Source organism: Felis catus, chromosome B3, assembly GCF_018350175.1.
Source record: "Felis catus isolate Fca126 chromosome B3, F.catus_Fca126_mat1.0, whole genome shotgun sequence".
In the NCBI taxonomy this organism is placed as follows: Eukaryota; Metazoa; Chordata; class Mammalia; order Carnivora; family Felidae; genus Felis; species Felis catus.
In genome coordinates, this window is record NC_058373.1 from 62,140,358 (window position 1) to 62,159,341 (window position 18,984).

The 18,984-nt window shown below is 49.2% G+C and overlaps 1 protein-coding gene across 1 annotated transcript; it reads left to right on the forward strand.

The window, feature by feature from the left end:
* The first annotated feature begins 4,823 nt into the window (after positions 1 to 4,823).
* RHOV (ras homolog family member V) lies at positions 4,824 to 6,907 on the forward strand. Its single transcript, XM_023255483.2, has 3 exons — positions 4,824 to 5,147; positions 5,344 to 5,402; positions 5,580 to 6,907. Exons 1-3 carry the CDS (start codon positions 4,940 to 4,942, stop codon positions 6,021 to 6,023), a joined length of 711 nt encoding a protein of 236 aa, XP_023111251.1. The 5' UTR covers positions 4,824 to 4,939; the 3' UTR covers positions 6,024 to 6,907.
* The last annotated feature ends 12,077 nt before the right edge of the window (positions 6,908 to 18,984 follow it).

Here is an 18,984-nt window from a genome sequence, read left to right on the forward strand (position 1 = left end):
TTTTTAATTTATTTTTGACAGAGAGAGGGCAAGAGAACACGAGTGGGGGAGGGGCAGAGGGAGGGAGACAGGATCTGAAGCGGGCTCTGCACTGACAGCAAAGAGCATGAGGTGGGGCTCAAACTCACAAATGGCGAGATAGTGACCTGAGCCGAAGTAGGCCACCTAATTGACTGAGCCACCCAGGAGCCCACTAGCTTCTTTAATGTTGGGCGAGACCCCTAGCTCCTCTGGGCCCCAGTATACTTACCCTCTTCCCGGGTAGGCTTACTTGGCTTCCTATGAGACAGGGAAATGAAAGGACTTTTACAAGTCTAAAGCCGCATACAACTGTGTTGGACATTTTGGAAACAAAATGTTATTACCGCCATGACTCAATGTCAGGGCCATGTTTTAGCTTTGGGGGTGTTTTCTTTTCTTTTTTAAATTTTAGAACAGTTTAAATTTACAGAAAAATTGAGAAGACAGTTTCCATATACCTCCAACCTAGGTTCCCCCATTATGAACGTCTTACATACAAGGTACATTTGTCACAATTAATGAACCAGCATTGATACATTATTATTGGGGCGCCTGGGTGGCTCAGTCGATTGAGCGTCCGACTTCGGCTCAGCTCATGATCTCATGTCTTATGGGTTCCAGCCCCACATCAGGCTCTGTGCTGACAGCTCAGAGCCTGGAGCCTGCTTTGGATTCTGTGTTTCCCTCTCTCTCTGCTCCTCCTCCGCTCACACTTCATCTCTCTCAAAACTAAATAAACATTAAAAAAATGTTTTTTAAAGATACATTATTATTAACTACGTTCATATCTTATTCAGAATTTCTTAGTTTTTCCCTAATGTCCTCTTTCAGTTTCAGAACCCCATCCAGCCAAATTCTGGAACTCCAACCATGTTACATTCAGTTGCCATTCTCCTTAGGCTCCCCTTGACTGTGGCAGTTTTTCAGATTTTCCTTGTTCCTGATGACCTTGACAGTTTGGAGGAGTACTGGACAGGCAATTTGTAGAATGTCTCCCAGGTGGAACTTTTTGGGTGTTTTCCCCATGATTAGACTGGGGGTTCTTGAAGGGAAGACCACAGAGGGAAAATGCTATTCTCATTACATCATATCAAGGGTACATACAATCAACTTGACTTATCAATGTGGATCTTAATCTTGATCACCTGGTTGAGGGAGTGTTTGTCCGGATTCTCCACTGGAAAGTTACTCTTCCCTCCCCCCACCCCCACCTTTTTTCATACTTACTGTCTTCTTTGGAAGGAAGTCGCTAGGCATAGCTCACACTTAAGGAGTGGAGGGGTATGTTCCTCCTCAAGGTTTGAGTATCTACGTACATTTTTTGGAGTTCTCCGCAGGAGATTTGTCTATTATTGTCCATTTATTTACGTATGCAATCATTTATTTATATCAGAATAGACTTGTGGATATTTACTTTATACTTTGGGTTATAATCTAATACTCCTGTATTTTGTTGCTCAAATCGTCCCAGATTTGCCCTTTTGAAGCTCTTTCAATTGGCTCTGTGTCCATTTGATGTACCTCCATCTTCCTTTTGTTTTGTTTGTTTAGGATTTCCTTACTTTCTGTACCACAGAGCTCCAGGCTCATCTTGTATATTTCCTGCCCCAGGCCTCAACTCAATCATTTCTCCAAAGATAATGTTAGGGCCAAGTTTTTTGTTTTTGTTTTTGTTTTTTTTTAATGCTTATTTTTGAGAGAGAGAGAGAGACAGACAGAGCACAAACAGGGGAGGGACAGGGAGAGAGGAAGACACAGAATCCAAAACAGGCTCCAGGCTCTGAGCTGTCAGCACAGAGCCCAACTCTGGGCTGGAACCCACGAACTACAAAATCATGACCTAAGCCAAAGTTGGACGCTTAACTGACTGAGCCACTCAGGCACCCCAAGTTTTTTTTTAATGGTTATTTATTTTTGAGAAAGAGAGAGGAAGAGGGAGCAGGGAAGGGACAGAGAGAGAGGGACAGAGGATTTGAAGCAGAGTTGGCGCTGATAGCAGAGAGCCTGACATGGGGCTTGAACCAATGAACCCACGAATCCACGTACCCTGAGATCATGACCCCTGCCAAAGTCAGACGCCTAACCGACTCTGCTACCCAGGCAACCCAATGTTAGAGCCAAGTTTTAATCTTAGCAAATGTGTGTCTGGCTGGAAGTTGGGACAGATGATCTGTCAGGTGGACAGGAAAAAGACACAACCCACCATTAGGAGGGGACTTTCCCAGCAGTAGCAGCTACAATTGCAAGTCCTTAGCTGAGAAACAGGTGACTCACCAGCTCTCAGGGTTGTCTCCACCCTCCCCCTCTTGCTGGCAAGACTGTCCCTAAACCAGCTCAGACAGAGGGACCTAGGGCAGAAAGTGTCCCCACCCTTGGGGCCTGTAGCAGGCCAAGTCAGGGCTTTTCTCCATGCCAGACAGACACCTCCCCCCATTTGTGTATTATTTATATATATCCTTCCTATCTGCAGAAAGGATTAAACAGGATTACCATCAAATTTACAGCTATAATAAAACTGTTATTAAAACTTGGGTAAAAGGATAAGACTTCTGTGAAGAAGAGCCTCTATGTGTAGTAATTTTGTCCCTGACACCTGGTTCTTTGAATCACAGATTGCTAGCACCGGAAGTGCTTTCAGAAATAAACACACTTCACCTGTCATTTTATAACTCCGAGATGGATCAAGTAATATTTTAAGAGTCACACAGCTAATGAGCTGAAGAACTAGGAATACTAGGACAGATCTCCTGATGTACATATCTTTTCAAATTCTCATTCTTGCCTCCCTTTCCAGGAGAGAAAAAAAAGAACAGCTTTTGGACTTCCTTGGGGATGTGATGGCAAGACAAAATTGTGGGGCCTCTTTCACTTGCTAGATGAATAAACTTATGTGGATGTGTCTGAGAAGTCTTTGGTGCTATAATTAGGGATTATTAGCACCCCCAGTTTTTTAATCTTAGGGAATGTAGGATGTAGACTTTGGGATATATAAGTGGAAATTGGGAAGGATCCTACCATTTCCCACACAGTCAAGATTTTTTTTACCTATTTTTTTTTTTTTGAGAGACAGAGAGAGGCAGAGCGGGAGCGGGGAGGGGTGGGGGGCAGAGAGAGGGAGACACAGACTCTGAAGCAGGCTCCAGGCTCTGAGCTGTCAGCACAGATCCCAATTCAGGGCTTGAGCCCACCAACCGTGAGATCATGACCTGAGCCAAAGTTGGATGCTTAACCACTATGCCACCCAGGTACCCCGAACCACAGTCAAGATTTTAATGGTTAAGTCAGCAACTTTCTCACTGTTGTCCTTAACTTTTTTTTTTCAAGTTTATTTGTTTATTTTGAGAGAGAGAGAGAGAGAGTGCTCACGTGAGAGTGGCAGAAAGGGAGAGAGAGAATCCCAAGCAGGCTCCACACTGTCAGCGAAGAGCCCGATGTGGGGCTCAATCCCAGGAACCATGAGATTATACCTGAGCCAAAATCAAGGATAGGACGTTCAGCTGAGCCACCCAGGTGCCCCTGTCCTCAACTTTTGACAAGGGAGGAAGGAAGAGAGCCAGGAAGGAAGGGAAAAAGGAAGGAAAAATAAAAATCTTCAGGGATCCTGAGACTTTTTTTCAAGAATTTTAGAGGTTTGAATTTATGGATTTTTATACTACCAACTATTTAAGAAACAGGATTATCTCTTGTCTTTAATATTCACTGTCCCCTCCCTTCCCAACACTCTCCCTGCAGCAATTCACGAATGAGGTGTTTTCAATGGTCTTTGCACACAGGCTGAGATGAAAGATTGCCTTGGAATTCAAAGAAAGGATTTGGGGCCTTGTGTCACTTGTGTGGCTGCAACAAAGAGATGAAATTAGCTCTCTTGGTGACCTTCCTAGAACTACCTGGGATTATCTTGTCTCAATCTGTAAACTCCTTCTGGGGTAAGGACAGTGGGTGGCCCAGAACAGCATCAGCATATAAGTAATTACTATGTACTTTTTTGATGATGATGATGATGATGATGATGATGAAGATAGTATTAGGCACTTTGGAGATTTAGAAAATATTCAAATGTTGAATTGTCCTTGGAGATCCTCCCCAGCTAGCTTCTCCAGCACCCTGAATTCCTTTAGCAGAGCATAGTGAAGGTGTTTAAAGCCTGTCTTCAAACCCAATCAAGAGCAAGTTTTTCCCTGGGAGTGTGGTAAGTTCCCACCTGGTGTGTTCATGCTTGAGTTTATCTTCTGGCTTTTTATCATCTGTGTGTGTGTGTGTGTGTGTGTGTGTGTGTGCGTGTGTGTGTTTTAAAGATTTTTTAAAGTAATCTCTACATGGAATGTGGAGCTAGAATTTACAACTCTGAGATTAACAGTCTCATGCTCTACTGACTGAACCAGCCAGGCACTCCCATGATCTGTATATTTTTAAAAATCATTCTTTAATAAGAAAATTATTATCCAGACTTTTATACTCGTGCAAACATATATCTAGGTTTTTGTTTTAATCTGAACAAAGGTTTAATTTGAACATGCTGTATTGTGTGTTCTGCAACTCGCTTCTTCTTCCTAACAATAAATCCTGGATATTTTTCTCTGCCAAGATACCTAGATCTGCCTCATGTTGGCGATTCTTTGTCCTCGTACCTGCGTGATTCTCTGAGCGCCAGTTTTCGGCCTGGCTCTCTTCCTTCCCGGGGTATGCGACCGCCGGACCTCACGGGGTGCGTTGCCCCGGGAGGCCCCGACAGGGTTTGGCGGGTGGGCGGAGTCCCGGGCCGCACGGGACATGCAGATGAGGTGGGCGGAGCCCCCTCATATACCCTGGGTTAGCGGCTGGCCGGCGCGCCGGGCTTTGGCGGACTCAGAGGCACCCTGCAGAACCTGCTTCCCGGAGCGCAGCGGAGCCTGGTCCCGGGCTGTCCCCGGAGCGGGCCATGCCCCCGCGGGAGCTGAGCGAGGCCGAGTCGTCCCCGCTCCGGGCCCCGACCCCTCCCCCGCGGCGGGGCAGCGCGTCCCCGGAGCTGGGCATCAAGTGCGTGCTGGTGGGCGACGGCGCCGTGGGCAAGAGCAGCCTCATCGTCAGCTACACCTGCAATGGGTACCCCGCGCGCTACCGGCCCACAGCGCTGGACACCTTCTCTGGTACGTTCAACGGCCCCGGCGGCCGCGTGGCTGGGGGTGGGGTTGTGCATCCAGGGGCTGCGGCAGGCGCGGGGACTGGAGGGCAAGGAAGCGCCACGGGAGGGGGACGGAAGCAGTCCCCGAGGTGGCGCTGGTGAGGTCTAGTAGGGCCCAAGATGCTCCTCCTGACTCGCTGTCTCCCGCCCTGACCCTGCAGTGCAAGTCCTGGTGGATGGAGCCCCGGTGCGCATTGAGCTCTGGGACACAGCGGGACAGGTGAGAAGTTGGGCGCGGCCTCTAATGGTCTGGGAGAAGGTGGGTTGGAGGGTGGATAAGAAATGGAGATGGTCTTGGGCCTTTGGAGTCTCAGGTCGGCAACCTCAGGTGACTAGCAGATTCCTGTTCCCTGCGGCAGGGAATAATCCTACTAATGATCTGGCCTTACCATCCTAGGAAGATTTTGACCGCCTTCGCTCCCTTTGCTACCCGGATACTGATGTCTTCCTGGCCTGCTTCAGCGTAGTGCAGCCCAGCTCTTTCCAGAACATCACAGAGAAATGGCTGCCCGAGATCCGCACTCACAACCCCCAAGCTCCTGTGCTGCTGGTAGGCACCCAGGCCGACCTGAGGGACGATGTCAATGTATTGATTCAGCTGGACCAGGGGGGCCGGGAGGGCCCAGTGCCCCAACCCCAGGCTCAGGGTCTAGCGGAGAAGATCCGGGCCTCCTGCTACCTCGAGTGCTCTGCCTTGACGCAGAAGAACTTGAAGGAGGTGTTTGACTCAGCTATTCTCAGTGCCATTGAACACAAAGCCCGGCTGGAGAAGAAATTGAACGCCAAAGGTGTGCGAACCCTCTCTCGCTGCCGATGGAAGAAGTTCTTCTGCTTTGTTTGAACAGCCACAGCAGCTAGGGAGTAATAGGCATAAGACCACAGACTTCTGGAAACTGGGGTACTGGGGCCTTTGAGGGGGATACTGGCAGGGCCAGGCCACCTCATGGGACTTAGTTCCACCTGAACACTGTGAGGACACAGGCCTCTAATTGCCCGCTGTAATATGCAAGGGTGGGCCCAGGGCCTGGAGGAGGCAAGGCTCTGAGTTGGATTTCTGTGGTCAAAGATCACAGAGAAATCCCAGCACTTTGATTTTTGTGGGGTGGTCCTAGCAGTGTCATCCACCGCTAAGCAGTTTGGGATCCAGCTCCCAGTTTCTTACCAGGAGACCTCAGGTCAGCCTGGCTGAATTAGGACCCCTTGTGGTGGTCCCCACCCCTTCCTTGGCACAGGGGTGAGGAAGAGCCTGGCAAGAGCAGGAGGGTGGAGAACTTAGCCGTTTTGGGATGGACTGGATAAGACAGAGGTCAATGAGAGATTGAAAGGGAGCAGAAAGTGAGGCCTTGGAGCCTTGGGGCTGGAGGGAGGCTGGTGAGGAGGCAGGTCAGAGGGCTAAGCTTGGAAGGAGGAAGAGCGAGGAGAGCAGAGAAGTGGGGCAGCTGAGGAGCAAGGCTGACACCTGGGCTGCCCTCAGGCCCCAGGGCCACGGTGGGCGGGGCTGGTCCCTGGGAAGAACTGGGACTCAGGGCTCCCTAGGCACTGCCCAAACTGGCTGGGCCAGGAGCAGGGCAGGAAGTGAGAGGCAAGGCCCAGCAAGAGGAGGGGGAGGAGCTGCAAACTAGAGCCTGAAGGAAGAAGGGGCTGGGGTCGCCCCTTCCTCCAAGGCCACAGCCTAGAAGGTAGAGAGCAGTACAGAGTCTGCAAATAAAGCCTTAAGTTTCTGAAGCTGCTGTCTCTGTGTCATTTCCTGGAGCTGTCTGCCCATTGCTCTCTCAGAGTCCTCTTCAGGACCCAATAGCCAGGATAGATAGGTTGGGTACTGAAGGACTGAGGCTAGACTGAGAGGTGGGGCTGCACTAGATGAGACAGTGTGATGGGAACTGGACTGGGGGGGGGACAGGTCTGGGGCTCCCCACTTGGAGCTTAGCTGGTTCCCAGGAGAGCTAGCGTGGGAAGCAGCCTAGGAACGGGTTTCCCCAGGTGTCAGCGCCAGAGCTGCTTTCCCATGACCTCACCAGGCGGGTAGTGCCCCTCCCCTCTCCCCCTCCTTTCTAGAGCACCTCGCTCATCACTGGGGCTCTGGGCAGTGCTAGGCCCTCTAACCTTCCTGCTCTGATCCTTCTAACTGTCCACAGGGTCTCGGGGTAGGGGGCCACTTGGCTCAGAGCCTGAGAATGACATAACTCCATACAGCCTAAACCTCAACCACTGGCCAAACTTCTGGGTCAAGTTGGTTGGACCTAGTCTTCAGTCTTGGCACTCAAAGTCCACATAAGGACCGACTAAAGGTCAAGGTGCGTGTTTTCAGTAATTTAAATAGCAGTTTAGACCCAGAAATCCTGGGGAGTGAGGGTTTATTGGGTGATGACTTGGAGAGGAGCAGGGATCCAGAGAAGATTCCCTGGAATTGGAGCTGGAAGAAACTTTAAAGGGTACCTTGGGGGGAAACACACACTTTCTTTACCCACAAAGAAAGTGAGCCCTGGAGAAAAAAGGTAATACCTCAAGTGCAAACTAGAGTTCCATACATGGGTAAGTGTTATTCCTATGGAGAGGTATTTCTAAGGCACACCTGCTAAGCAACTGCTGGGCTAGGTGAGTGTGCACCCTTGTCCCAGCCCGGCTCCCTCTGCAGGGAGTAACAGCTGCCTGTGTAAAGAGCAGGGCTGAGGGACAGAAATCCTAGTCAAGTGAAATCTTAGATAATCTCCCAATTTAGTTTTAGCCAAGACTATCCAGCTCCTGTCCCACCAGGGCCCATCCCCAAGAGCTCCAGCCATCCCATCTGCCCTTGTCCCCTTGCCCCTCAGGTAGAGGTGCTGGGGCTGTACTATTGCAGCCAGGTTCTGAGGGGTCTCACACCCCAGCTCAACAGCCTCTGTTACCTCAACCCAGCCTAACTCACATCCCTCTAGGGCAGAGACCTGGGTTCAAGTTCAGGCTGTGACATCAACCATGACCTTAAGCAAATCATTTCCCTTCTGTGTGCCTCAAAGTCCTCATTTGCAACATGAAGGACTCAGGATTCTGGGGATGCCTGGCTGGCTCATTCAGTAGAGCATGTGATTCTCAATCTTAGGGTTGTGAGTTCAAGTCCATGTTGGCCAATGAGTCTACTTAAAAAAAAATACTCAGGATTCTGGAATAAAGGTTTTCAAACTGCTCCAAGGGGACTCAGAGGTGCCATGAAATGGGGGAGTAAGTCTAATCAGGTGATCTCGGGGAGCCCCCCCACCTCCAGCTTCTTCCCTAACTCTCTGATGGTACCAGCACATCCATGGCACTATGTCTCTTCTGCTGGGTCACTGAGCCTGGTCGGCACCTCTGTCAGCCTTGCCCTCTCCATCCCTGCCACTGCTGCTCTCCATCTAGGTCCTCCAGTGTTGCTGCCTTCACTTTGGTAGCTCTCTGATTCGGGACTGTTACCAGCCCTCGTTGCCTGCAGTGAACTCCCAGGCCCTCATTTAGCATTCAAAGCCTTTTCAAATCTGACACCAACCTGGACCAGGCCAGCTGGTCCCAGTGATCCCATTCCCTGATCCCCAATTATTTTTCGACTTCTGACGCCCAAGTCTTTGCTTTTGCCAAATCCTTTAGTTTGCAAAGTACACCCACCCCACCCCTCACCACCCTGTGTCCTGTTTCTCTTCTGACCATCCAATACTCCCCTTTTCCAGGAAGTGTCTCTTACTGGTATTAGTGTCTGCACTGCTCTCTTGGCATTTCAAGGGCACTCTGAATTTGGTTACTTACTCAGGCTGCATCTTCCCAGTGAAATAGAAAGTCCTCTCATGTCTCTGTGCTCCCATGGGGTCTTGGACTCAGGCAATGTTTGCTGCTGGCCCTTAAGTGCTTATGATAAAAAGCCAACCAGTGAGCCACGGAAGGGACTCTGAGGTTCAAGTTCAGCTCCAGATATGTGTTACTGAAGCCTGGAGGTAGGCCTAAGAGCAATGGCTTGCTGGAAAGGCCCTCGGAGACGCAGGGACCAACCCCATGCAGGACAGGTGGGATTTACTTCTGGTTCCAAACCCACCAATCACTCTGCTTCTGTTTCTCTCTATAATATCTATTTTTATCTCTTTCCTTTGCCCTTTTCCTCTCTCTTTCCAGTCTTGAATCTAAATTTAAAAGTATTAATTATATTAATCAGATAAAATTGTGTGTTTCTTACATCTACATTCTTCCATGGCCTTATGGATGTAAATCGGTTTTTTTTTTTAAGTTTATTTATTTTGAGAAAGCCAGAGACAGTGTGAGGCAAGGGGCAGGGACAGAGGGAGACAGAGAATCCCTAGCAGATTCTGTGCTGTCAGCACAGAGACTGACGCATGGCTCAGACCCATGAACCATGAGATCATGACCTGAGCTGAAACCAAGAGTCAGATGCCTGACCGACTGAGCCATCCAGGTGCCCCAAATGTAAATTATTTTTAATGTCTATGTAACCAACCCTTAGCTGATTTTTAAATGTTTATTCTCCCATAATAAATACTCATAGGAAAATTAGAAAATCCTAAGAACTAGAAGATTAAAACTTTAGTAATATTCTTAATTCCTAAAGATCATCAGTAGTAACATTTTGATGTACTTCCAGCCTATTCTGTGCATATTTTTGAAATACTTATTTTCTGGTCATGCTGTATATACAATTTTGTATTTCTGGGTTTTTTTTTTTCATTTAAAAATTTAACAGGGGTGCCTGACTGGCTCAGTCAGTGGAGCAGAGCATGAAGCTCTTGGTCTCGGAGTCGTGAGTTCAAGCTTCACACTGGGGGGTAGAGCTTATTTAAAAGAATAGAAGCACCTGAGCGGCTCAGTTGGTTAAGCATCCAACTTCAGCTCAGGTCATGATCTCATAGCCTGTGAGTTCGAGCCCCATATAGGAGTCTCTGTTGACAGCTCAGAGCCTGGAGCCTTCTTTGGATTCTATGTCTCCCTCTATCTCTGCCCTTCCCCCACTCACACTCTGTCTCTCAAAAATGAGTAAACATTAAAAAAATAAAAAAAATAGGGGTGCTTGGCTGGCTTAGTTGGTAGAACATGTGACTCTTGATTTTGGAATTGTGAGTTTGAGTCCCATGTTGGGTGTAGAGATTACTTAAATATATATATATATATATATATTAAAAAAAGAGTAAAAATACTTTCTAATACTTAAAAAATATATACCCAGTGTGGGCCTGGAACTCACAGCCCCAAGACCAAGAGTTGCATGCTCTACCAACTGAGCCAGTCAGGCGCTCCAATATATAGAATTTTAACAGTGTTTTTCATGTTATAAACTCTGACCAGAGGCTGTACCCATATTTGTATATTTGCTTACTCTTTCACCCTGACCATACTTTCTTCGACTAGATCCCGATTTGGGAGCACTTAGGTTGTTTTCCTTTAATTTTTTTTTTAACATTTATTTATTTTTGAAAGACAGAGACAGAGCACGAGCAGGGGGAGAGGTAGACAGAATCCGAAGCAGGCTCTAGGCTCTGAGCTGTCAGCACAGAGCCCGAAGCAGGGCTAGAACTCACGAATCATGAGATCATGACCTAGGCCGAAGTCAGACGCTTAACTGACTGAGCCACCCAGGAGCCCCTAATTTTTTTCCTATTATAAATGATACTACATCGACATTTGATTATTTTTTCCACCATGGGTTGGTGACCATTTACAGAAAAAAAGTTCGTTTTTGGTTTGGAGACTGGATCTCATATAATCCCAAGTGACTCTTATGAGAGAGCTTGGGTTTCTGTGTATGTATGACTCGGATGGTGGTGGGGGGGTTGCTCTTTTTGTTGGAGCATGACTAGCAGATTGTGGGTGTTCAATAAATACTAAATGATGACAAGTTGCATGTATATTATGTATTTGTGTTCACGTACATTTCTGTGTGTCCCTGTTTTTGTTCGTGCATATTTAAAGTGGGTATTGTCTTTGTGCAAAACTCAGAATAATGCCATATATGTGCAAGTCTGTGTATCTATGTCTGCAAATGTAGTGTCTGTCTTTAGGCAAGATGTGTACAGCCCTGCATTTGTATGTCTGTGTACCTACATGAGGTCTGCCCCTAGATGAGTGTGTATTATACACAAATCTATGTGTGTGTCTGGGTGTGTATGTTGATCTCTGCGCCTGTGTGTGCACATGTAGGTTGGGCCTAGTGTCTATGTGTTCGTGTGTGCCTGGGCCCAGTTCTGTGTGGATCTGTGAGTGGGGTCTCTCTCCGTAGGCATCCTTGTTCTGCGTGTGAGTGTGTGTGCACCCGAAGGAGGGGTGTCTTGCTTGCTTTCCCCCTGGGAGCAGAGTGGTGCCCAGGGCGGGCGTGACGCACCCTCCCTGAGCTTTCCATTCTCCTGGGAACCAGCTTGGGAGAGTGAGCGAGACCGAGAGCAGACTGCGTCAGGAGCACCAGCCCCTTTTGCAACCAGCCCAGGCCCCAGGCGGTAACCGCGGCTCTCACAGGTCAGACCTGCCCACCGTACCTGGCTGCCAGGAACCCAGCTCCCACAGGGCTGCACCGTCAGCTCCCTCCTTGGGCCTGTGCCAGATCCTCCAGGGTGAGCAGGACTCAGCCAGCCGAGGGGCCACATTAGTCACCCTGTGACAACAGCAGGGAGTGACTTCCTGGGCCTGGGCAGCACTGGCTGTCCCAGGGAATCACTGCTTTCTGCCCCTGATTGCAGCAGCGATGAGGCAGCCTTATCACCTTTCTTACACCTGAACTTCAGGATAGGCCTGGCGGCTCTCATCAGCTCCAATTTTTAGATGAAAAGACCGAAGCACAGAGTCCCCTGACCAAGGTGCCGGCCAAGCTGGGCCTCGGATGTGAGTTTCCTGACTCTGGGACCAGGCCTCTTTCTGGTGAGCCACCCAGAGCTCTAGGTTTCTGCCGCCTAGAAGTGATTCTCTTAGAGGGCAGGGCTGGCAGTCATGGGACAGATTTGGTTTTTCTAGGCTGAGGAGTGGGGCAGAGAGAGACAGGGCTGGAGGTGAGTTGTGGGGAGAGATGTCGGCACTGAACTAGGACTGCCCTGCTAGTGGAACAGTTTCAAGGCTTTCTCCACTGAACAGAGGATTTGTCCCACAGCTGGGATGACCGTGAAAATCATTGTCAGATTCAGGATATATATTTTTTAATTTTTAAATGTTTTTACTTACTTTTGAGAGAGAGAAAGAGAGAGCACAAGTGGAGGAGGGGCAGAGAGAATCTGAAGCAGGCTCCAGGCTCTGAGCTGTTCGCAGAGAGTCTGATGGAGGGCCTGAACTTGTAAACCACAAGATCATGACCTGAGCTGAAGTCGGATGCTCAACCGACTGAGCCACCCAGGGGCCCAGATTCAGGATATTTTTAAGATTGAATACAACCTATATTAATACCCATCCTTGGGGCACCTGGGTGGCTCAGTCGGTTGAGCATCCGACTTTGGCTCAGGTCATGATCTCATTCGTGGTTTGTGGCTTCGAACCCCACATCAGGCTTGATGCTGTCAGCACAGAGCCTTCTTCGGATCCTCTGTCCCCCTCTATCTCTGTCCCTCCCCCGCTCATACTCTCTCTCCCAAAAATAAATAAAACATTACAAAAAAAAAATACCTGTCCTATGTTCACCCTACTTGTAACCCCTTTGGAAGACAGAGCCAGTCATTGTCACCAGCAATATGGCCTCCTTGACCCTCACCTGTACCAATCTGCCTCTCTCTCCAGGTGTCCAGATGACTCGCTGGCCCCTTGGCAGTGAAGGGCAGCAGGGGAGCCTTTGGGCCAAGTGGGGGCAGATAGGTTCCCTCGGGCCCCCTTGAAGCTGGGAGAAAATCAGGCAGCACAGACCCCATCCAGGGACACCTGATCCATGATGGTTTCCTCCCTCAGACCTGTGGCCATGTTCTGCTGCCTCTGCCCATATGCTCCCCCTCTCCAGTACCCTGCACCAGTTGGGGAGCAAGCAGAGCCTGTCCCCAGGGGTCTCCCTCTGGGCACAGTGAGATCACTGTCCTGGTGAGACAGGGGATACTTCATTCCTGGAGCACTGCCCAATAGACCATGTGCTATGCTGACCACCTCATCTCCATGGGGCCCCCCTGTTTCAGCTCCATCCCTGACTTGCTGGGTGACTTTGGGCAAATTACCGCCTTCCTCCTTGTCTGAGTTTCTCTCGGTTGGGAAGTGGGGCTTATACTTTCTGCCCCTCCCTGGCTCCCAGGGGACCTGCAGGGATAAGCAAGATAATAGCGGGGAACTGATTTAGAGGAAGCTGTTGAGAGCCAAGTAAGAGGTATCAGTGCTGGCCTGTGTTTACATGGGTGTGGACTTTGGGTTCCCAGCATTCTGGGGCTTGGGACCAGCCCTGACAGCTTCTTGGCCTGGCACCTGGCTCTTTTGTCCCACTTCCAGAGAAAGGACCAAAACCAAAGCCAGGAGTCTAGTCTTCTAGAGAAGACGATGTCAGAGCAAAAAGTTTGGGGCTCAGGAACGCTGGCCTAGCTCTGTCCCCAACTACTGGCTGTTTAACCTTGGGCTGGTCACTGCCCCTCTCTGGGCCTCAACAGTTTGACAGCCTCCCTCAGCTCTGCACTCAGGGATCTCAAGTCTGTAACCAGAGGCCAACATCATGATTTGGGGATAGAAAGGACCTTGTCATCTGGTCCTTTACTTTTCATAGGCTGTGATGTACCTCTCTTTGAGAGCCACAGGTTAACCCTCTCTTTGAGAGTCAGCCTGGTTAACCCAAGTCCTAAATTGGTTACAAAAGGGATCATTTGGGAGAACGCTTAAAACCTAGCACAGGCCTCTCCTCCACCCACAGCTGTCCGTGGAAAGGGTGCTGGCCCTTGTCCCCTCCCCCACGACACCTGCAACTGCCTCCACCCACAACTCCACTCCCCGCCTTCACCAGGTTTCCACCTGGCTCTTCTCCTCAGCTGGCTCCTTCCTGACCCCAGCAGGCTTTGAAACTCTTCACTTTTGAACTGCTCTCTTCCGGGCCTCCTGCCACCCCTCCAAGCACTCCTCCTTTGGGTCTTCTCCCTCCAAGAAGAGGTTCTGTCTCAAGGTCCGGAGTTTCTCCCAGCAACCTCCCACTCCTCCATTTCCCCCTACCCAGCCTACTCCCGAGTCCAGGCACTGGACCCTCCCCACCAAGCCCAGAACCTCACCGCTAGAGTGTTAGGGCCTCACCAGGATGCACCTGCAGCGGGAAAATGCAGTGCTGACTGGCCCAAAGACTACAAAACTCATATGTTTTTGCCTTGCTCCTGGCTTTTTTTAACGTTCCTTCTTGCTCTTTCTTGCCTTCTTCCTACTTTATACTCATATTATCTCATACTTTATAGATCCTTTTAAGCTGCCTTTAAATTCTTCCTCAGGAAGGCAAGGCATAAGCAAACAAAAACTAAGTAATCAGCAATAAAATCAGTGAAACCAGTCTCCAGCTGGTACCTGGGGCCTGGTTCTCTCAACGCTGCCCCTCCCGCTGGGCCGTGTTTCTGCCGGTGACGCTGCCACCCACCCCGGCTCCCAGGACAGAAAACCTGAAGGCTCCGCTGACCCCGATTCTTCCTCTGCACACTCCAGGTACTGAGCCTTCCAGCTTCCCCTTTCCCCAGATCTCAGACGCTCCCTCGTCTTTTCCCTCCCCGGCACAGAGCTGCATGGTCTGATGATTTGTTTCTTCCTGGAATATATCTGAATACTTTTTCAAAAGATTGACTTTTTCTTATCACAAAAGCAATAGACATTTATTGTAGAAAATTTAGAGAATGCAGGCTGACAAAAGAAAACTAGAGAGATAACACTGGAACATTTGGGTAAATATCCTTTTCCAGTTTTGAAGTTCTTGTATTTGTTTACTTATTTTGAGAAAGAGATAGAGTACAAGCAGGGGAGGGGCAGAGAGGGAGACACAGAATCTGAAGCAGGCTCCAGACTCTGAGCTGTCAGCACTGAGCCCCACATGGGACTTGAACTCATGAATCACGAGATCATGACCTGAGCCGAAGTTAAGAGTCGGACGCTTAACAGACTGAGCTACCCTGTTTTGGTGTTTTTAACATATAGCCTTTTTTTTTTTTTTCTTTCTTTTTTTTAACCCCGCAACGAGGAGCTTCTCCACTTCTTTCCTGGTTTATTTTCTTGGTCCTCCTGGCTCCAGGCTCCCCTGATAGAATTCCCCCCCCCCCCCCCCCCGCCAGGAGCCACTGCAGTTTGGGGGGAAAAAAGGCAGGCACTCTGGGAGAACCCGTGGGAGAGTTTGGACCACCTCTCCTCCACCCCACTGAAGCTGGCCTTCTGGATTTGGGGCTATCAGGTGGTGTTATTGACAACAACCCCTCCCAAGGGGACTTGAAAAGTGCCTTCCCAGGCTTTAGTCTAGGAGTTGGGTGGGGAAGGGAGTGGTCTTGTGCAATAGAGAAAAACCACTCCTCATTCAGGGCTGTTTGTTTAAGTGGGCAGGGTTGAGTTTGGGAGAAAACCCAGTTTTTGTCAGTGTGTATTTGAATTGTTGGGCCCAATAGGTTTTGGAGAAAACTTCCCAATATGGGAAGAGAGGTTGGGTTATAAGGGACAAGACGATGGGGGTCCCAAGGTTGACTGCCTGGAACGGCAGCCTGGGTGGGGGCTCTGGATGGGTTAGTGCCTGCCCAGCTCATGAGGACCCAAACTCAGTGCCTGGATTGCTGCAGGAATGTGGGTCCCAGATTGCCAGTCTCCCACGCTTTCCCCAAAAGCTAGAAAAGTGGATTTTTTTTTAATGTTAGTAAATAATCAAAAAAATTAAACCACTGTGTCAAAGCATGGTTGGCTGCCAGCGTGCAACTTTTTTTTTTTCTTAATGTTTATTTATTTTTGAGAGAGAGAGCGAGTGGTAGAGGGGGCAGAGAGAGAGGAAGACACAGGATCTGAAGCAGGCTCCAGGCTCTGAGCTGTCAGCCCAAAACCTGACACGGGACTCAAACTCACCACCAAGACCATGGCCTGAGCCGAAGTTGGATGCTCAAGTGACTGAGACACCAAGGTGCCCTGCCGGCATGCAACTTTTTGACTAGACTTTACTGCACATCTACTACTATCCTTTACACAGGTTGCCCCAATTTACTTAGTGTGGCTTCCTCCCTCTTTCCCTCTCCTGTGGTCCAACCTCCAGTGATATGGCCCGTTTACCTAACCATTCTTTAAAGCGGAGTCTGAATTGCTCCTTCCCCTGCTCAAATCTCTCTTCACCGATGTGTTCATCAATGTAGTCTCTACCCACCAAGTTCCCGGCTTTCCCTCTCAGTGCTTCAGCCAAACTGAGCAACTTGTTGATCCCCAATGAAAACAAGACCCGTGATCTTCACTGCCTGGTTTTTACTCGCTATGACTTTGTTATGCCTGGAACACCCACACCCACCTGCTCATCTCTTTTTTTACCTCCTCCATGAAGCCATTTCTCAACCTCCCTCTTGATTTCCACGGCTTGACCAACCTCTGCTTTACTCAACAGCCATTTGTTGGACACCTTGTATCCACAAGCAGGGCCTGGCATGGGGAATACAAGATAAATAAGACCCCAACCCCAGGGTGCCTGGCTGGCTCAGTCCAAGGAGGATGCAATTCTTGATCTCAGGGTCGTGGGTTTGAGACCCACATTAGGTGTAGAGATTACTTAAATAAATTTAAAAAAAGAAAAAAAGAAAAAAGAAAAACCATCCCCATCCCTGCCCTGAGGAGCCTCCTCCAGATGAGGGCAGGCATACACTACCATGGGCCATGTGTGTGCAGCAGAAAGAACAGCGATGGGCTTTGGCTGAAGAAACAAGGAAGGCTTTTTGAGCTTCATCACAGGGTGTGTAGAGGTTTCCTGGGGGCAAAGAGGCATTTGAGGTAGATACTACTGCCTGTACAAAGGAATGGAGGTGTGAAAGTTCTAAGAAAGGGAGTCACTTGGGTGAGGATGGCCGGGAAAGTCACAGAAACAAGCAGCTTAGGGACCAATTTTTTAACAGTATTTGCATTCCTTCTGCCGGCACCCTGCAGTGTTAGCTCCAAAAGAGCAGGGACTGCGTCTCCGCTTTCATTGCTTCACACCTGCCACCTGCCTGGGACTGAGTACCCTTTTCTCAAACCTTTGCAGCGAAACACAGTACCAGCTGGGTGGTGAAAGTGCCCCCTAGCGGCCCCTGTGCAATCCTTCCTCCCAGCACCGTAGCTGACCTGGCTGACTCCTCCCTCCATCCCAGATCTTACTGGGGATGGCGCTTTGCTTAGCATTTTCTCACTTCATCTCCATCCCTCCCTCAGAGGAGGACGTTCCTTTCTGTCCAACACTCATAAGCATTTATAAGGGTTGATCACTGTTCTAGGCATTGGGATACAGCATTTAATGAGTCATTAATCACTTCAGCTTTGAAAGTGCTTCGGAGATCCAAGAGATAATGGGGGTTGTCCCCAGTGCTAGGGGGACTAGAAGGACCAAATCCATTTAGAGGCTCGAAGGATGGATGAATGGCCTATGAAATGGGATCTGCCAAAGCACAGTAGCAAGCCCCGCCCCTGTCATCTATCCATTCCCATTTACTAAGGTCATGGAGGGGATGCGGGGTGATGGAGACCCAGAGAAGATTACGATACCATCTGTTGTCTCCAGGAGCTCACAACCCAGAGGGAAGACAGCTAAGTAAACAGAAAGGCGAAAGGGGCACTCCATGCTCAGGGTTCTGTTAGCAGATGCCAGGGCGTTGTCTCCCCTCCCTGGATGTGTGCGGGAGCATTTGGGGAGTAAGGATTAGGCTGAAAGATGAGAAAGGAGGATGTGGTCCAGGCTGAGCACAACAGGTACAAAAACACAGAAGTGTGAGAGTTAGCCATCAAAAGGATGCTAGAAAGGTTCTGCTTCTTGATCTGGGTCTTGCCTTCTGGGTGTGTGCAGTGATGGAAATCAATTGAGCTGGACACTTGTAGGAGTCAAGTATGTACATTCACCCTCAATCATTTAAAGGTAGCCTCCAACCTCTCACATTCCTGTGTTATTTTCCTGTGTAGTAATTATTACAATCTAAAAGTATCTCTTTGGTAACACTAGACTCAGGAGCCACATTCATGTTAGGGTTTGAATCTGGCCCTCCAGTACCAGCTCCAGGACCCTGGGAACTCAGCTTTGCTGAATCAGCTTCTTGTAAACCGGGGATAATAGAACCTTCATCACAGGGCTGTGTGCTGAGGCAATGACTTGAGATACATAGGTGCTTCCTATGTGCTTATCTTGACAAATATCAGATTGGCGGTACCTGGCACACAGCTCAGTATGTAATTTGTTGAAGAAATGAATTAAAGGGGGTGCCTGGGTGGCCCAGTTGGTTGAGCATCTGACTTGTGGTTTTGGCTCAGGTCGTGATCTCACAGTTCATGAGACTGAACCCCCTCCCTGGCTCTGCACTGACAGCACAGAGCCTGCTTGGGATTCTTTCTCTTCCTCGTTCTCTGCCCCTCCCCCACTCACGTGCACAAGTTCTCTTTCTTTCAAATAAACTTAAAAAAGATGAATTAAAGGATTTTTTTTTTTTTTTTTTTTTTTTTTGCACCAAACAAAAGTTGGCTGACACAAGTGGAGGGGTGTGGGCTGGAGTGGGATGCCTCAACTAAAGGCTCCTGGGCAGGAACTCAGAGCTTGGGGAGCAGCTATACTCCTGCGAAGAAGCCAAAGCTCCCGTGGGTGAGGAGAGATGGATGACCTGGGCCCCCACACCAGAGGGAACAGGGAGAAGAACCAGGGTTCAAACCTTTGCTCCCTCCCTCCCCTGGGTCCTCCACTATACACCGCAGTTAGGATC

Coding starts and splice junctions, on each gene's coding strand:
- RHOV (XM_023255483.2), top strand. CDS start 4,940: ATGCCCCCGCGGGAGCTGAGCGAGGCCGAGTCGTCCCCGCTCCGGGCC. Junction 5,148..5,343: donor AGCGCTGGACACCTTCTCTG/GTACGTTCAACG, acceptor CTGACCCTGCAG/TGCAAGTCCTGGTGGATGGA. Junction 5,403..5,579: donor TCTGGGACACAGCGGGACAG/GTGAGAAGTTGG, acceptor TTACCATCCTAG/GAAGATTTTGACCGCCTTCG.